The following is a 17,704-nucleotide window of genomic DNA, read 5'->3' as shown; positions in this document are numbered from 1 at the left end:
GGCTGGTGAGATCACGTTCTGGAAGATTCCGACGGGGTCGAGGTCTTCCTTTGTATTCGATGCTCGATGCGTAGTTGCGCAGCTCCTTGGGATTTCCCGTGTACTCGTGATTGCGTATCTGGAGCGAGTCGAATCGCCTTTATGGGTAAGCTGAACGAAGTATTTCGGCCACGGCTAACTTTCGTGTACGAGAAGAGGACACGATGATGTCATTCGTACAGATTAAGTTCAATGAGGGAAATAGGTGATATCACAAGTCGTGCTATATCTCTACAATAGCAACCACAGGTTGCAATATGGGAACTGGATATGGAAAAATGTCTAAATATCGAGTGGATCGGGTGTAGATATCGGTAGTGTAAACGTAGCCAATGAGACGACTGGCATTTTGATGCGCGTGCTTTTATTATGAGAGCCAGAGACGGAGTGGGGTAGCCACTCTGAACACAGCCGAGTTGGTCCCAACTCGCAGGAAGGTGACCGAACTTGACCATTTCGTATAGCGAGCTGCTACAGCTCTTACTGCGCTGATTGTAAACATTTAGTATTAAAAGGTCGACGAATTATTATGTGTATTCATCACATATTACGCGGGGGAGACCAGGTTTTGATTCCCTGCCAGGGAAGATTTTTCAGTAAATGCACTAACTCTGCTTGTGTTCCAGCCACTATTAATCACCATCTTAGCGAATAGCTGCCAGTCCACACAACTTAATTAATACGAGTTTGATCTTTTTATCTTTATCTCCACAAAAATCCGTGTATTTATTCGAGGCTGGTGAAATTTCTCTGTTTCTATCGCACAACTTTCTTTACATTAGCGCGAGTAGGATACAAGAGGATGCTGTGACGTCTACCGCATCCTCTATTATGTACATATTTCTGATAGGTGGGAGGTGATGCAATAAGAGCAGATCGTTCCCGTAATCGATCAATATATTTTCAATTTTTATACGAAGAAAATAAATATTTTAAAAATTGTGAGTTTTCATCTTTATTTTCGAAATGGCCGCCTACAAAGAGGTATAAATCGTTTTATTGCAAGGTCCGAATATCGGATCCCCGTTTCTTTACCTATGTACCAGTTAATTACTTTTTGCAATTCTGCACGAGTCACAGTGAAAAATTATGAAATATTCGTGCTATTGTCAAACATGTGTCACCCTAGATTGGAGTCTTCATTGAAGTGATTTTTCATTGAAAACAGTTATTAGCAGAAATACTTAAATTGAATGTATCATTTAATGTGACGTTTAATGACTACTTGATTGGTAGGCAGTAGGTGTAAGCACGTTCTAAAATGACGATAGTGAACTAATTCAATATGATTAGGCAGCGGATCAATACGGCAAGTGAGTAGGCTGGAAAGACAAGTTCGATGGGTGTATGGGCTGGCAGGCGTGAGTCGAGTTTGTGTGGGGTGAAGTTGGAGAGGCGAGGAGGGGGAGCATCGAAGTCGTGTGTGGTGGTGGGAGTCACGTCGAAGTGGTGTCAGTCGGGCTCGTCGTGGGTGTGCGGTAGGTCGTGCCGGTGAGTCGTCACCTCTTCTTCTTCTTCTCGTCATATCCCATCCCCTCCCCCTCTCCCCCCCCCCCCCCCACATCTAACGACAGGCTAGGAATGCGCCCAACTTCGTTTGTTCCGTTCAAATTGTCGTATTTATACTATTTATAAACATTGAAAGCATCGCACCGGTCGAAAATCGGGAACCGAGAATCGAGAATCGAGAATCGAGAATCGAGAATCGACAATCGACCACACCACTCCCGTGCACTTGCACGAGCTCGTCTCCCCCCTACCCCTATCTGTTCTGACAGTGCTGCCAACTTCATATTTTTCAATCGTAATTTGTACATTGGGGGGGAGGAGGAGATGTTTATTGACAAATAAATTATTATTTTTCGATGTTGTGGCTACTCGTTTAAAAATATACACCGTCTGTATGTAGGTATCTATATTTGTAGAGGATGATTAAAAAAGTTTCACGTTGTTCTAGGGGTCGATAGATGAGGTCATCCCCATACAATATCTTATGGAGGGGGAAATTTATTGTCGACTTGCAAATATACATTCCTTTTTTATCTCGCTAAGGCGTATTTTATATATATATATATATATATATATATATATATATATATATATATATATATATATATTCGTAAAAAGGACGTATTTTCTTACCTGGAAAGAGTCTCCATAAATACTCAGCATGCATATAAGATATTTATAATTATTAGTCACCAATACAATACATTTATAACATGTTCATGGGAAATTTTAAAATACTGCTTTATTTTGCGAAACAATTCAATTTTATGGAAAATTATAAAACGATCAAATCCACACGGATGACAGCTATTGTACTATTTTTTGCACAATATTAATTATATGATTTGTATCTCTATTTGCAAAACGATTTCTTAGTAAAATAATGATTATACAAGTCAAATTTTTTAACCACCTAAAAACTGCTTCAAGTTTTTAATATTTAATTAATAATGATTTGATTTCAATATGCATGCATATAACAAATAACAAACCATTAAGAATTTTTAGAATATATTCAAATAAGACTTGTCTCAACTGTAAATGTATGAATTTTGCAGTTTATATCACAAAAAATATTAAAGCATCAATATATGTACATAAATAAAATAAACTAAATATGGATGAGTTTCATCACGCGAAACCACATACATACATATCTATAATATTAAATATTTCAATTATATCAATTTTCCATTCCAGATATCAGATGTGAAAATTGTGGGTGTCGCAAATGTGCAATTGACATATAAAACATGGCAGACTTGATAAGACCGGCGCCAGTTTCTGCGGGTGGTCTCTTCAAAGACCAGCTGGGATCACCGTCGACGGGTTCCGAAGATGGAGGCGGTCCCGATCTGGCGGATCTGGCCGCAGATTTGGATTTAGACGAAGTCGACGGCCCGAACACCAATGGTATTTGTAAATATCGATGACAAATATCATCCTATGTAATAATTTTTCGAAAATATCGCATTCATTTGAACGCTTCGATTTAATTCTATATTGAGTAGGTGAACGTGAAGCGATTCTAGCGCCCCCGGAGTCGGAATGGTACCATGGCCGATTGGATCGTTACACGGCGGAAGAGCGGCTGTGGAACGCTTCAAAACTCGGAAGCTATCTCGGTATATCTTCGTTTCATTTTAATGAATCATTTGAGGCCTCTATTAACAATAGTCATATTATTATCTCATGTAAACCGGAGCGTGGGATTTCATTTTAGCATAATACATATCTAATCGCTTTAAGTTTTGTTTTCATCTTTTTTCCTCATGTGTTATTGTTCTTTGTTGCAGTGAGAGAGAGCGATCGTAAGCCAGGGTCTTACGTTTTGAGTTATTTGGGGCGCACCGGAATAAATCATTTTCGGTATGTTATTTTGGTCATTTGCACATATAGTCTGATGTCTTTTACGCTTTACTGTCCAAGGGGGTTGAAAATCAGAATCTAAATACCGGAAATAGATGTAGTAAACTACAAATATGTATTTAAATGTCGATTATATGGAAAAATTATTTTGAACCGAGTTAGGATATCAGCTATGAATCACGAGTAGGACCTTTTTCAGAATCAGATATTTCAATTTGAAATGCTAACTGAGCTAGCCTATCCTGCCCTTTCCTATTTGTACTGTTTGCAATAAATTATCGTACGTACATATATAAAATCAAATACACATATATGTATATATGTACATATTGAATTTGAAAATCAAAATTTTACTCATTGCCATTTTTTCAAAATATTTTATTTTATTTTTATTTTTACATATATACCAGGAAGGCCTTACAGGCAAATCCCAATGCGCCTTCCTGGCCTATTACAATTACAAATGCAGTATTTTTATTACAAGTCGTTGCATTACGGGACACTGAAAAACGAGACATCTATGAATTGTACATAAATTTTATTGTACATCAATCATACTTCAAATAGTAGGTAGGAAGGATTTTTAGCCAATTTTTTTTTTCCGGGAACCATTTCAACAATGAAATCAGAGAAAATTGGCAAACTCTGATAGGAAACGATCAACCTGGAGTCACAAATCCAGGTCTGACCAATAGCATACTCTGAAAAATTCATTTTCATTCGAGGCCCGGGTCCAGGGATCGAACCCAGCACCTCTCGACGCTAAGCAGAAGCTTAACAACCGAACTATGCTGCTAGCTTAATAATAATATAAAGGAATTTATTAAAAAAATATTCTATTTCATATTTTACAAAAGCTAAATGATTATTAAATTCATAACCTAATTGCTTTACTATACATTTCAATAATGAGACCTTAGATCTATCTCTAATTGTGATATTTTTGTTTTTGATGATTTATTTTGGTTTTGATAACGAACTTCCGTTTTTTTTAACATTTAAAGGGTATCATGGTATTTAATTATTCTTCATCATTTATGCAAGATTGCTGCTGTGTCCCATCCAACTTTCTGAAGTGTCTTATCTTCAATTAATTCCACTTCCAGCTTTTCATATACAGATTGACTTTTTTCCATTCTTTATCTTCTAATACTGTGGAGACATTCTAAGAACATGCCCCAATAATGAAACTGAGATTTCTCTTGGACCAATTCTAGGGGTTTCCTAATATCAATTTTAAGCTTTTGATATCGTCGCTTCTATGAGAAATTTCATCTACTGCAAAAATAAAAATATGGATATAAAATTAGCATTACTGTGTTACATTATGTTTCTGTTATAGGGATTTTCTTATAGAATCAATATTTAAATTCGACAATTTTAACACTGTGATGAATAGCGAGTGACCAGGACTTCTATTTTATTTTATATCTCTTAACATACTGAGTGCAGCAGGGTCTTCATATTTTATGTATTTTTCATCAAAACCTCTACGATTCGAATTATCTCGTTACGAAATTAAAATATGGATCAATATCAATAAAAATAATCATTTTAGTGAAAAGCCCCTTATACACTCACCTCACAGATATGAGAGAGGGGAGGAATTCAGTACACCGCGCTCAACGGGTCTCCTTCGACCGTGTTTTTTTCATTTCCTGCCCTTATTTTATATTATTCGACATTTTAAGCATCATAAAACGAATTTTATAACTAATTACAATAATTAACCTCGCAGATTTTCCACACATTTTTAACGGGACGCTTGGCGTCCAATGTAGTGGCTAACAGATTTTTTAGCACAGTAAGACAAGTGTTGAACCTGGTATTTAATTTATTCGACACACTCTTATTTTCAGTCTCTTGGATATCGAAGCATTTTGTAGTGTGGTATAGAAAAGTGCATCATTTTATATTAACCTATATTTTTCAATTTAGAGTAACGGCAGTATGCGGCGATTATTATATCGGAGGTCGTCAATTCGATTCACTCAGCGAATTGGTAGGTTTTTACAGCCACCGTTCTGATTTATTGAAACGAGAAAGATTGTTGGAACCCGCACCGCCACCAGAGCCAGTCAACGACAAGAAGGTTTATTTAAAACTCCTCTATTGAACATTGAACAGTCGCAATATTTTCAATTGGTTTCCATCGATGCTTCTTTGCATTTCCAGAGAGTCGTCGCAATTTTGCCGTATACCAAAATGCCAGACACGGACGAATTAACTTTTCAAAAAGGTGACATTTTCTTTTGTCACAATGATATGGGCGACGGATGGCTTTGGGTCACTGCTCATAGGTACATATATTTTATTTATTTTTACATAGATATATACCAGGAATGCCTAGCAGGTAAACCCCAATGCGCCTTCCTAGACAATTATTACAATCATTCCAGCATTTTTTATTACATAAATCGCTGTAATTCGAGAGGCTGAAGAACACGAAATTAACATTAAATTAGTTAATTATTCAAATAATCCATCTATGGATTTATTCATTAACCCTTTGCCCGCGGCAATAAATATAGCGAACAAGCCCTGTACGCGGCACCCTTTTCGCGAATTTGGCAATCCAGTTTTCGACCTTAAATACATATTTTAATATTTACTCAAGTAACCAGATATGTTAATTAACACGTAAATTATTATTTTAAACAGTAAAATACATAATATATCTCGTAGTTTTGGCTTAATTGTCAAATAATCATTCTTCAAACAATTGAGACGTATCGTCGCCATTGTTCAATAGACGTGACGTCACATAAACGAGGTTTCAGTATGGTTCCACAAAAAACTAATTTTGACTGGTATATATTCATTTTAAGCAAATTGAATAGATGGCATTCAATTCTCAGTAATATATTCAATCAATTTTGAACCTTAACCCTTTGCCCGCGTCACCAAATTTAGCAAACATGCCCTGTACGCGGCTGCTTTTTTGCGGATTTTGTTATCGCGTTTTCGACTATAAATATAGGTTGTAATATTTTATAAATTATTTTAGCCTATATTGAATTTGTTTTGACTACTGGCATCTATTGAATTTGGTAAAGTATAGTAATATTTTCAACCAAGTTATAAAATTTTAACACAATAGACGGCTCTTATACAGGTTGGAAATTCCAAGACATCTATGCGTGTCTCACGCGCTGAGGGCATGTTCGCTAGGACATGTATAGTAGTCGTACGCGGTGGAAAGGTTAAAACAGTTGAAATAGGCGCATGTAAGGCTCAAAATCCCGTGCAAAGTTCAGAAATGCTATTGAAGAAAGCCGCGCTACGAACTTGTCGCCCAAAGCTTCCATAGAAGACGACCGCGGGCAAACGGTTAATATATCTTTGGGTTTAGACTTGTACGTAAATTTTTATATATTGTACATAATTCAAATTCAGATATTTGTGACATGTGAGAAGGATGGTTTTTGCCAATTTGACGGAGAAACCGTTTCAACAATCAAACAAATCAAATAAATTGACAAACTCTGATAGGAAACGATCGACTTGAAGTCACAAATATCCAAGTCTAACCAGTAGTGTTAAAGATTAGCATGGGATCAAACCCGGTAGCCTATTGGTGCTAAACATAAACACAATCACCGAGCCATACTCCTGGCAATATGTCTATGCTAGTTTGTTATTGTCTTTTTTGATTGAAATAATATATGTCAAATGTTTGTATTATAGAACCGGAGAACAAGGCATGATATTCAGAGAGTTGGTTGAAGATTTGGATGCTGCCATCGATCCAAATACGGTATTTTCTTGGTTTCACCCTAACTGTACGAAAAGTGAGGCCGTCGATATGCTCGTCAAAGGTAAATCCAGTATTTGCAATTTGTTTGGGAATTTAAACGTATACACTATGTAATAATTAACGGTTTTATAGCCGGTCCTGGAAGTTTTTTAGTCAGACCGTCAGATAATTCACCAGGAGACTATTCACTCTTCTTCCACATCAATAATCAAATACAAAGATTTCGCATTGAAAAGAAGGGCGTTCGTTATCTTATGGGTGGTAGAACGTTTGAATGCTTAGACGCTGTGATTAATAGATATCGTAAGGAACAGATTGTAGAAGGACACACTCTCGTACAACCCGTGAGAAAAATTATAATTGGTTGTTTTGTTAATTGAATTTATATCTCAAATTTAAATTATTATATTATGATTCTAGTTGGTTACTGAAGGTCATCAATCAGAGCCACATACCACCCAAATGTCAGCATCTGGAGCGGCAGCTGAAAAAATATACGCTACTCTTCGCGAGTGTCGTGATCAGATCGGTCTGAAAAAAATGAAGGGCATTAAACATCAAGGATTTCTGCATAAGAAGTCAGATAAAACCATCAAGAAATGGAAGCAATTATACTTTGTTCTGTTGGTGGAAGGCACCGATACTCATCTATACTTTTATGATTCCCCAAAAAGGACGAAACCCAAAGGATTGATCGATCTTTCGTGCGCCTATTTGTATCAGGTAATATCGCATTATTTCTTCGTTCAAATTCATTGCGCAGAATTTTAATGTTCTTTCTCGTGAAGGTCCACGATTCATTATGGGAGAAGCCAAACTGTTTGCAGCTTGTAGAACGAGCTCTACCGTGTCTAGCTACCATCACCTATCTGTCGGCACCTACTAGTGATTCATGTCAGGAATGGGTTAATGCTTTAAAGCCGCTTTGTGTGCCTCAACTTTCCAGAGCTCAATGCAAAGTATTCAATACATTCAATTCGAATCTTATCTACAGGTCTGAGTGGTTGTTTGATTTATTTGATGATTTTTTTTTGTTTTAAAGGTTCCAAAGTTGCGTTCTCTACGTTGCTTGACTTTACACGTGCTGGACGCTCACCGGTTACCGTATAAATTAGTACCACAGCCGTACTGTTCACTGCAGTTGAATCAAGTCAAAGTGGCGCGGACCAGATTAAAATCTGGACCGGATCCTCTTTGGGATGAGGAATTCGTATTAGAGTAATATATGCATACATATCTTGTTTGTTTTTAATAGCTAAATTTGTCACGTACGTTTATGTATTATACTGCTGGTTTTATTTTATAGTGATGTCCCACCAGATATTGTTTCCTTTACATTGACTGTTCATAATAAAGGAAAACGGGGAAAAGATACCGAGGTAAATTACACTGAGCAACAGAAAAAGATAACTGGAGCGTAGACTAATCAATCTATACTAAGTTGGACCCACTAAATTTGAATATGACACTGATTTTTGTGGGGACGCGACAATTGGTCCAAGTCCAAAAGGTTCAACGACAAAATGTACCCGAAAATTAGTGCACTGACAAAATGTACCCGTGACAAAATGTTCACGCGACAAAATGTCCACGGAAATAATGTTCAAGTGACAAAATGTTCAAAAATCCTAAATTTTCCTATTTTAATGGAAAAAGTAACTTTTTATTGTATTATACATATTTATCGATGTATATGGTACTTTTTATCATATAGATCGCGGATGTTATTAAATTAGTATAAATTACAGGTGTTCTCAACCGCACCAACATATTCTTATTTAAATTGAACAATTACATTTTAAGCGAATGTCATTGTGACTCATTGAATATCATTTTAAGATGTCATTGAATTAGTTTAAATGTTAGGGGTTCTTAGCCGTATCCAATATTTACTTATTTAAATTGAAAAAAAAATACTTTCTAAGCGTATGAACTGCAGATTACATTGAATTAGTTTATATGGCAGGGCTTCTCAACCGTCTCCAAAATTTTCTTTATTTAAAATGAATAATTTATTTTTAACGTATACATCGCGGGCGTTATTAAATTAGTGTAAATGACAGGTGTTCTTAACCGTATCCAATATTTACTTATTTAAATTGAAAAATAATAATAATTTATAATTAAATTTAAAAATTTAGGATTTTTGAACATTTTTTCGCTTGAACATTATTTCCGTGGACATTTTGTCGCGTGAACATTTTATCGCGGGTACATTTTGTCGCGGGTACATTTTGTCAGTGCACTAATTTTCGGGTACATTTTGTCGTTAAACCTTTTGGACTTGCACCAATTGTCGTGTAACCGATTTTTGTTGGCTTTGTCTTGTTTATGAGCTATAAGCATTTTACAGATTTTTGGCTTTTGCAAACTCAAAATCTAGTATTGCTGTGCCGAAAATGAGTATTGGAAAACAATAGTTGGATGTTTTATCTATTGATTGTGATTTTTTATTGCTTTAAAATACTTATAATTAATTATGTAGCGAATTTTAACACAATGGCCGCCGCTGACTCATATTTGTATCATGTTGGGTGCACAACGCTTTGTGGCCGCTGGTACATATATGATTTACGACTGCGCAAACTGTTTCAGTCCGCTGATAAATATTTGTATCACGTTTGCGTCAATCGTTTGTCGCCAATGATACAAATATATATCAGCGGACTGAAAAATATATTCTGCACGAAAAATATATTCGCGAATCATATATGTATCAGCGGCCAGTAAGCGTTGTGCACCCAACATGATACAAATATGTGTCAGCGGCCGCCATAGTGTTAAAAGTAAAAAATATACTTTTTTCTTACATTTTTTTTTCGTAATATAATGAGCTTATTTCGCTATTTTTTCACTTAAGCACGTTTATAAGGATTGGTTTTTTTTATCTCAATATTTTTTTATTATTTTAACGCACTAATTCGAGTGGTAAATGCTTTTAAATTGAGTTTAAATTGAATGCGGTTACTCAGACCGTATACATGTGACAAAAGCGAGATAAAGAATGGAGAGCGCATCACTCCATCTCACTCGCTCACGTTCACTTACGAGGGATGAGCGCCTAGAACATTTCATATTGTAATTTAAAATCATTTACCGTTCAAATAAAATAAATATTGAGATTGAAAACCAAGCCTTGTTAACATAGTGAAATATACACAGAACTCGTCCAATATATGCATGGGAAAATATGTATATATTTGACTTTAAAATTCGCTAGATAATTAATTATAAGTATTTTAAAGTAATAAAAATCACAATCAATAGAGAAAAACATCTGACTATTGATTCCAATACTCGCTTTTAGCACAGCAATACTAGATTTTGAGTTAAAGACTGCATAAACCAAAAATATGTAAAAATCGCAATTTTTTTAAACGCTAATATCTCATAAACGACAAGTCAACAAAAATCATTTTCATATTCGAATTTAGTGGTTCGAACTTAGTAAAGATTGATTAGTCTCCACTCTGGTAAGTAAAAAACGTGATGAATAATATACTTTGATATATTAGATGTTTGACTTAAAATGAGGTTTGAAAGATCTAACCCTAGACAAACAAACGCATTTTATATAAATTAAATTATAATTCAATAGATGGCAGAACTCACCGTCGATTTGTCGACTTTGGCTAATGGTGAAGAAGTCGAAGAGTGGTATCCTTTATCAGGAATAACTCCGATAGGCGAATGGGGTTCGATCAGATTGAGAACGAGGTACAATAGAACACCAATCGGTAACATGCATATACAGACTGTCACTATTCATCGTCAATCATACGTTTTTCATCAGATACATGCACGATCTTGTGATGCCGAGTGAAGAGTACAGTCCGCTGCAGCAGTTGATTTTAGAACCTGGACTTCTGGTCGTGCGGGCCTTGGCTGATTTATGCCATGCTGATCGCATGCCGCTCGCTACAGGTTACCAATGCTTTAATGCGCGTCAATTGAAAATGTTGAATATTGTGTTTAATTTGGTTTGTATTTTAGCTTTGTTGCGCGTGTTTCGTCATGATAATCGTGCTCCGGAATTAATCCGAGAGCTTCTTCAGGCGGAAGTCGCACGTGAAGCCGATACGCCAACATTATTCAGGGCAACTACTTTGTGTACGACACTTATGGATATTTATATGAAAGCTGATTGTCATGGTTTCTTACAAGTATGTTCTTTTATTTGATAAATAATATTATATACATACACATGTAGGGTTGGAATTGAACGAAAAGCTGATGTATGGGCTATGGCTGAGAAAGGATATGTTACGACTGATTGTGAGAATGTAACGGTTAGTCGCAGTTGGACCTGTGCTCCGCGCGGTTGGTCGCTAAGCCTATGCATGTATCATCTTAATGAACAACATGACTGAAAACGCACGTGTTTGGTCTTCACCTCAACCGCCACATCCCAACCGTGGTCCTGAACAGCGTCATCTGTCAGGATTCTCTACCACACATACATATATGCATATGTTGTAATATGTTTTGCAGGCTGCTGTGTCGGAAACAGTGCAAAAACTTATGGAAAGTAAACAGTCGGCTGAATTGAATCCTACTAAGATGGATTCGCCAGATGATGCTTGTAGTAATGCCGAGTTTCTTCTTTTGATTTTGGACGAGGTTTAAATGTTTATATGATTTTTATTATCAATTCAATTTTGAATGTGTTTTGATTTTAATATTTCAATTTTTTTTTAGATAACGCTGTCTATCTTTTTATCATCGGATGCTTGTCCGAGATCTGTTCGTTTTCTATGTGGTTGTTTACAACGAGCCGTCGTTGCCAAGTGGCCCAATGAACGTTTCGTAAGAACCAGAGTCGTTTCAGGTAATGTCAATATATATATATATATATATATATATATATATATATATATCAGTGGCGTATATTGGGTGTGTGCTAGGTGTGCGGCGCACACCCGTGAAAACCAAAGACCACATAAAGTAGTATTTTAATACAAAATAATGTGTTGTTGTATAAACAGGCATTGATGTGTATGGTGTATTTACCGCGTGCGCTAAATGTATGGTGTATGGTGTGGTGTGCAGTCTGCAGCGTGTTGTGTGATGTTAGATGTAGTTTGTGCGCCGCGACGAGAGAATACCTATGCCGTGCAGCAAATTGGTGGGTTTGGTTGGAGTGTGCAGGCGGATATTCGCTTGTATAGGTTTGTTCGCGATATTAAGACGTACGGTGTGCTACGACTTCAGAGCACCGCGCACCGCACCGCACCGCACCGCACCGCACCGCACCGCACCACTCGGCAATTGACCGAATGCGATGCGGCACGTGGTCTCGTACTTTTTCGCACATTCGTATTTTTATGGTCATATTATTACCTCTAATAACTAATAATGGCTAACAGTGTTCAAGACATTTTAACTATTCCGTTTTCAAATAGAAGTTTTGAGATAAAATTAAAAATAATTAAAGATGGGAAACCGTGTCCGTCTCTTCCAAATTTATCCAGTTTGCATAAAGAAAAAACAAAAGTTTACACTAGACATTTTTGCGTTTCAAATTATAAAAAATTCGAATGGATTACAGGCTGTGAAATTCGATCCAAACTTTTCTGCTGGCCATGTTTATTGTTCTCCAAAGATATTAATGTGTGGAACAAAGAAGGATTTGCTGATCTCAACCATTTGACAGCAGCACTGAAGAAACACGAAGGATCGCAGGCACACGTTCAATCATTTCTTTCCATACAAATGTTTGGCAAACAACGAATCGACGTATTAATTGACAGTCAACCTAAAGCCGAAATAAGTCGACATAATGAACAAGTAAATAAAAATAGAGATGTTTTAAAACGAATTATTAACGCAATAATCTATCTAGGAAAACAAGAACTGTCCCTGCGAGGTCACGACGAGTCATGTAATTCCGTAAACAAAGGCAATTACATTGAATATCTAAATGCTCTTCGAGAATATGATTCTGTTTTAGATACTCATTTAAATACTGCTACTACCTTTCGTGGTACTTCTCCAAGTATACAAAATGACATAATCGAAGCAATCGCTCATGTTATTAAAGTTCATATAAAAAATGAAGTAGAGTCAGCAAGTTTTGTTGCTATTATTCTCGATGAAACTTCAGATATAATGACAAAATCACAGCTCTCAACAGTTTTACGTTTTGTATGTAAAGGCAATGTACATGAACGGTTTATTAGTTTTACAGACGTTAGTGCTGATAAAACATCTAATGGTCTATTCCGTCACGTGGTGAACATAGTTGAAGAATTTAAAATTCAAGACAAATCGGTTGGACAGACTTATGATGGAGCAAGTGTAATGAGTGGACACGTAAATGGTTTGCAATCCAAAGTCCTCAATGCTTATCCTTTTGCTCTTTTTACACACTGTTATGCTCATGTATTGAATTTAGTATTGCAGCAAGGTCTTTCTGATATTAAAGAAAGTAAATCATTTTTTCAAACTTTAAATGGATTGTCTACATACTTTTCAAAATCTTCCAAAAGAGTATTCGCTTTACAGGAATTTGTGACAAAAAGACTTCCCTCTGTAGCACCCACAAGGTGGAATTTTACATCTCGTTTAAGTAGCACAGTACAACAATACAGAAGTCAATTTACAGATTTTTTTCGACATGTTATAGAAAATTGTGAATTATGGGACACAGATACTGTTATAAAAGCACGAGGGTTTTTAGGCTTTTTAGAGGATTTTCAAACAATTAAACTTCTTCAATTTTTTTCAAAACTGTTTGGAATAACTGATGTTTTGTATAACATTCTTCAATCTAAATCTTCGGACGTTTTATATTGTTGTAAAAAAATTAATGATGTTTTGCAGCAACTGAAATACGAAAGGGATAATAATTTTGAAATGTTATGGAATAATTATTTAAATGAAAAAAATGATGATCATGATCGTAGGCCACAAAGATTAAAAAATTATTCAGAAGTAGAAGATAAAACTTCATTTCGTCAATTATATTTCAAAATAGTTGATAGCATAATCGCACAAGTCGAATGTAGATATTCTTCACTTTCCAAATTAGAATATTTTCACCTTCTTTGTAATGATAAATATGACGAATATAAAGAAAATTTTCCAAATGTTTTAATTAATAAATTAAAAGATTTTTATGGATCACTGTTTGATTATATTCGATTGAAAAACGAACTCATTGTGCTATATTCCAGCTCTGAATTTTCAGAGAAACCTGTTCATGAATTAATACAATTCATGACAAAAAATAACCTCGAATCTGGTTTTAAAGAGGTGTTTAAGCTGGGAGAATTAATATTAACGATACCAAGCAGTACAGCTTCAGCAGAACGTTCTTTTTCGGCGCTGAAAAGAATAAAAACTTGCTATAGAGGTACGCAAGGTCAAGATAGATTATGTGGCCTTAGCTTAATTTCAATAGAAAAAAAGTTATTGGTGGAATTAAAACAGAAAGACACATTCTATGCAGACGTGATTGAAAAGTTTATGTCTCAGAAACGTCGCATTGAACTTATGTATAAATAACTAATAAATTAAACATTTTTGTAATGCAAAACGAGTATTTTTTTTTAATTGCTAATTTTATACCCTATGCCCTACGGCATACACAGCACACCCGGTATTAACACCCACCGTCCGCCACTGATATATATATATATATATATATATATATATATATATATATATATATATATATATATATATATATATATTCATTTTCATATGTTATATATGAAAATAACTGCTATGTATATATGTAATTTTTTTTTTGTCATAGGATTTATTTTCTTGAGATTGATTTGCCCTTCCTTATTATCGCCGAGAGCTTGGGGACTGGTATCTGAACCTCCACCGCCTTCGGCAACACGCTCGCTTATTATGGTTGCAAAATGTCTTCAAAATTTGGCAAATCTGGTTGAATTTGGGGGCAAAGTAAGATTTATTTTGATTCTAATTTTATAGTGATAAAGAAAATGTCACTATAGTAAAACCTCAATTAAAATAAGCACCAAAAATTTTTACCAGAGCGGAGACTAATCAATCTTTACCAACTTTGACCCACTGAATTTGAATATGACAATGATTTTTGTTGGTTTTTTCTCGTTTATGAGATATGAGCGTTTAAAAAAATGTGCAATTTTTTGCAAGTTTTGCAGTATTTAACTCAAAATTTAGTATTGCTATGCCAAAATTGATTACTGGAATCAATACTCGGATGTTTTTTCAATTGATTGTGATTTTTTATTGCTTTAAAATGCTTATAATTAATTATCTAGCGAATTTTAAAAGTCAAATATATATTTTTTCTCAAGCTCCCATGCATTTATTGGTTCTATATTTCAATACGTTAACAAAGGTTGGTTTTCAATCTCAATATATATTTTTATTTTATCTGAACGTACTAATTCGAGCAGTAAATGATTTTAAATTACAATATGAAATATTCTAGGAAGGGTGGGGGCCTCATCCCTCCTAAGTAAACGTGAGCGAATGATATGGAGTGATGCACCCTCCATTCTTTATCTAGCTCTCGTCGCATGTATCAGATAGATGGATAGAAAGCAACCGCATTCTTTAGCTTAATTTAAAATCATTTACTGCTTGAATTATTGCATTAGGATAATAAAAAAATATTGAGATAAAAAACCAAAACTTATAAACGTGGTTAAATGAAAAATAAGCTCATATCACCGAAAAAATGTGTAAAACCAAAGTATATTTTTGACTTTTAAAATTCGCTAGATAATTAATCACAATCAATAGAAAAAAAACGGGTGACCGTGAAAAAGTCGAAAATATTCGTTTATCATGCATACATATGAAAAACGGGTAGTATATATATCAGTGGCGTGCGGTAAAAGTCTCTCTCCCCCCGTCGTACATCCTCACTTAATTTGCGCGAGCAGGATATAACAGGAACAAGAGGAACAGGCTTTTCCTCCCGAATCCTGCGCGCGCACATTAAACAAGGCTGTTTGACAAAAAGAAAGATAATTTCACCGCATGCCACTCATATATATTATATATACATAGTACCGTTTACCATGCACCCTTTTTTTTTTATATTTCGACTTAAGATCTTACGATTTTCGATCTTTGCCTTCCGATATTTGCTTTTTCGACCTTTTAACTTTCGGTTCCGTGAGGTAAACCCAAAAAAAAAACATTTAACTATTGATTTCAATACTCACTTTAGTCACTGCATTACTAGGTTTTGTGTTAAACACTGCAAAAACCAAAAAAATTGTAAAAATTGTGCATTTTTTAACGTTCATATCTCATAAACGAGAAGAAACCAACAAAAATCATCGTCATATTCGACTTCAGTGGTTCAAACTTATTAGTTTCCACTCCGGTAACTAAAAACGTGATTTCGGTTGCTCAGAGTTGTTTGTGTTTAAGCGGGAATTGAAATGATACGGATAATCGAGAGGATAAAATATGGCTTTTTCTGTTACTAATGGACCATATAGTAACCGTATTGATACTATATGTATTAATTTTTATATCAAATAAAATCAGGAAATATATTAGCATAATATGGATGCTTTGGTATTAAACAACATCATTATTTGATTGTACTTATTATATAGGAACCGTATATGGAAGTAGTGAATCCGTTCATCCTCAAGAACAAGGAGCGTATGGTTGTCTTCTTGGACCAATTGAGTGCTATCGGAGACCCTGGCAACAATCACACTAATTCACTTCAATATCCATCGTCTAGCAATTCGACTTTGCCGAACATTGACACAGGTATACACCGCAATACATACTCACATTGTACAATCACAATGATAAATAGATTTTTAAATTTGACTGATTTTCACAGGAAAGGAATTGGCGACTCTGCATCACATATGCGTTTCGCATTTGAACGAGCTGCAAGTGTTGGCCAAGAGCCAGCCGGCTATTAAAAAATTGGTCACCGTCACCGACATGCTGACCAAACACAAACACAAGTACTTGGAGATGATCAGATAGGACGTGTAGACTTATATACAAATCACGATTATTATATTTACATATACATATACGAATCTCGATTTCATTTCCGTTATTTTCCAGCTGTTGTTGAAGGGAAAAATGTGTCTCGTCGTGTGATTGCTCTTCACATATACACATTGATATATAATTATATAAAAAAAAAACGAGAATAAAAATACAGGGTAGAAATCACACTCTAATATAAATATAAATAACGGTATTGATTTATTCCTTTGCAGTGACGTAGGTCTGATTTTTTTCGTGTTGAATTCCTGCTTAACCTTTTACGTGTGCTTTTGCAAGTGGGATTTTTTTTTTAATATTATTATTATATTTCTAGTCCAATTATAATTAACAAATGTTTTAAGGAGGTTGTATTTACGTTGACGTAACTAACAATTTAAAGCTAAAATGAACAGATCTTATTTTATACGGTACATTCAAGGCTGATCATTTTTTTTATATTTAAAATCTAATTGGGAGTATATTGTCAATTTTATGCCTAAGATGGTGCCTATAATACCCGTATATAAGCAGTGCCAAATTTTTATTTCTTCATGT

General features: G+C 35.1%; 1 protein-coding gene across 4 annotated transcripts; it reads left to right on the top strand.

The window, feature by feature from the left end:
- Positions 1 to 1,452: 1,452 nt before the first annotated feature.
- Positions 1,453 to 17,297, top strand: vap (RAS p21 protein activator vap). 4 transcript variants are annotated; one of them, XM_077434944.1, is made up of 20 exons: positions 1,453 to 1,530; positions 2,749 to 2,967; positions 3,060 to 3,173; positions 3,345 to 3,417; positions 5,356 to 5,509; positions 5,593 to 5,717; positions 7,105 to 7,235; positions 7,307 to 7,518; positions 7,595 to 7,897; positions 7,963 to 8,133; positions 8,217 to 8,392; positions 8,481 to 8,553; positions 10,773 to 10,891; positions 10,968 to 11,098; positions 11,168 to 11,337; positions 11,666 to 11,794; positions 11,873 to 12,002; positions 14,934 to 15,088; positions 16,750 to 16,912; positions 16,989 to 17,297. In XM_077434944.1, exons 2-20 carry the CDS (start codon positions 2,802 to 2,804, stop codon positions 17,138 to 17,140), a joined length of 2,847 nt encoding a protein of 948 aa, XP_077291070.1. In that variant the 5' UTR covers positions 1,453 to 1,530; positions 2,749 to 2,801; the 3' UTR covers positions 17,141 to 17,297. The 4 variants fall into 4 exon arrangements, with proteins under 4 accessions (XP_077291070.1, XP_077291082.1, XP_077291075.1 ...); XM_077434956.1 differs by having other exon boundaries at positions 1,494 to 1,530; positions 2,749 to 2,961; XM_077434949.1 differs by having other exon boundaries at positions 1,494 to 1,530; positions 2,749 to 2,961; positions 3,057 to 3,173.
- The last annotated feature ends 407 nt before the right edge of the window (positions 17,298 to 17,704 follow it).

This window comes from Arctopsyche grandis, chromosome 1 (genome assembly GCF_051622035.1).
Source record: "Arctopsyche grandis isolate Sample6627 chromosome 1, ASM5162203v2, whole genome shotgun sequence".
NCBI classification, from domain to species: Eukaryota; Metazoa; Arthropoda; class Insecta; order Trichoptera; family Hydropsychidae; genus Arctopsyche; species Arctopsyche grandis.
Note: the sequence above shows the minus strand (reverse complement) of the source record. Positions and strands in the feature narration are given on the sequence as shown.

Excerpts from the sequence above, each read along its gene's own strand:
- vap (XM_077434944.1), top strand. The coding sequence starts at position 2,802 with ATGGCAGACTTGATAAGACCGGCGCCAGTTTCTGCGGGTGGTCTCTTC. Across the intron at positions 7,898-7,962 it reads CGTGCGCCTATTTGTATCAG|GTCCACGATTCATTATGGGA; the intron begins GTAATATCGCAT and ends TTTCTCGTGAAG. Across the intron at positions 15,089-16,749 it reads TGGTTGAATTTGGGGGCAAA|GAACCGTATATGGAAGTAGT; the intron begins GTAAGATTTATT and ends CTTATTATATAG.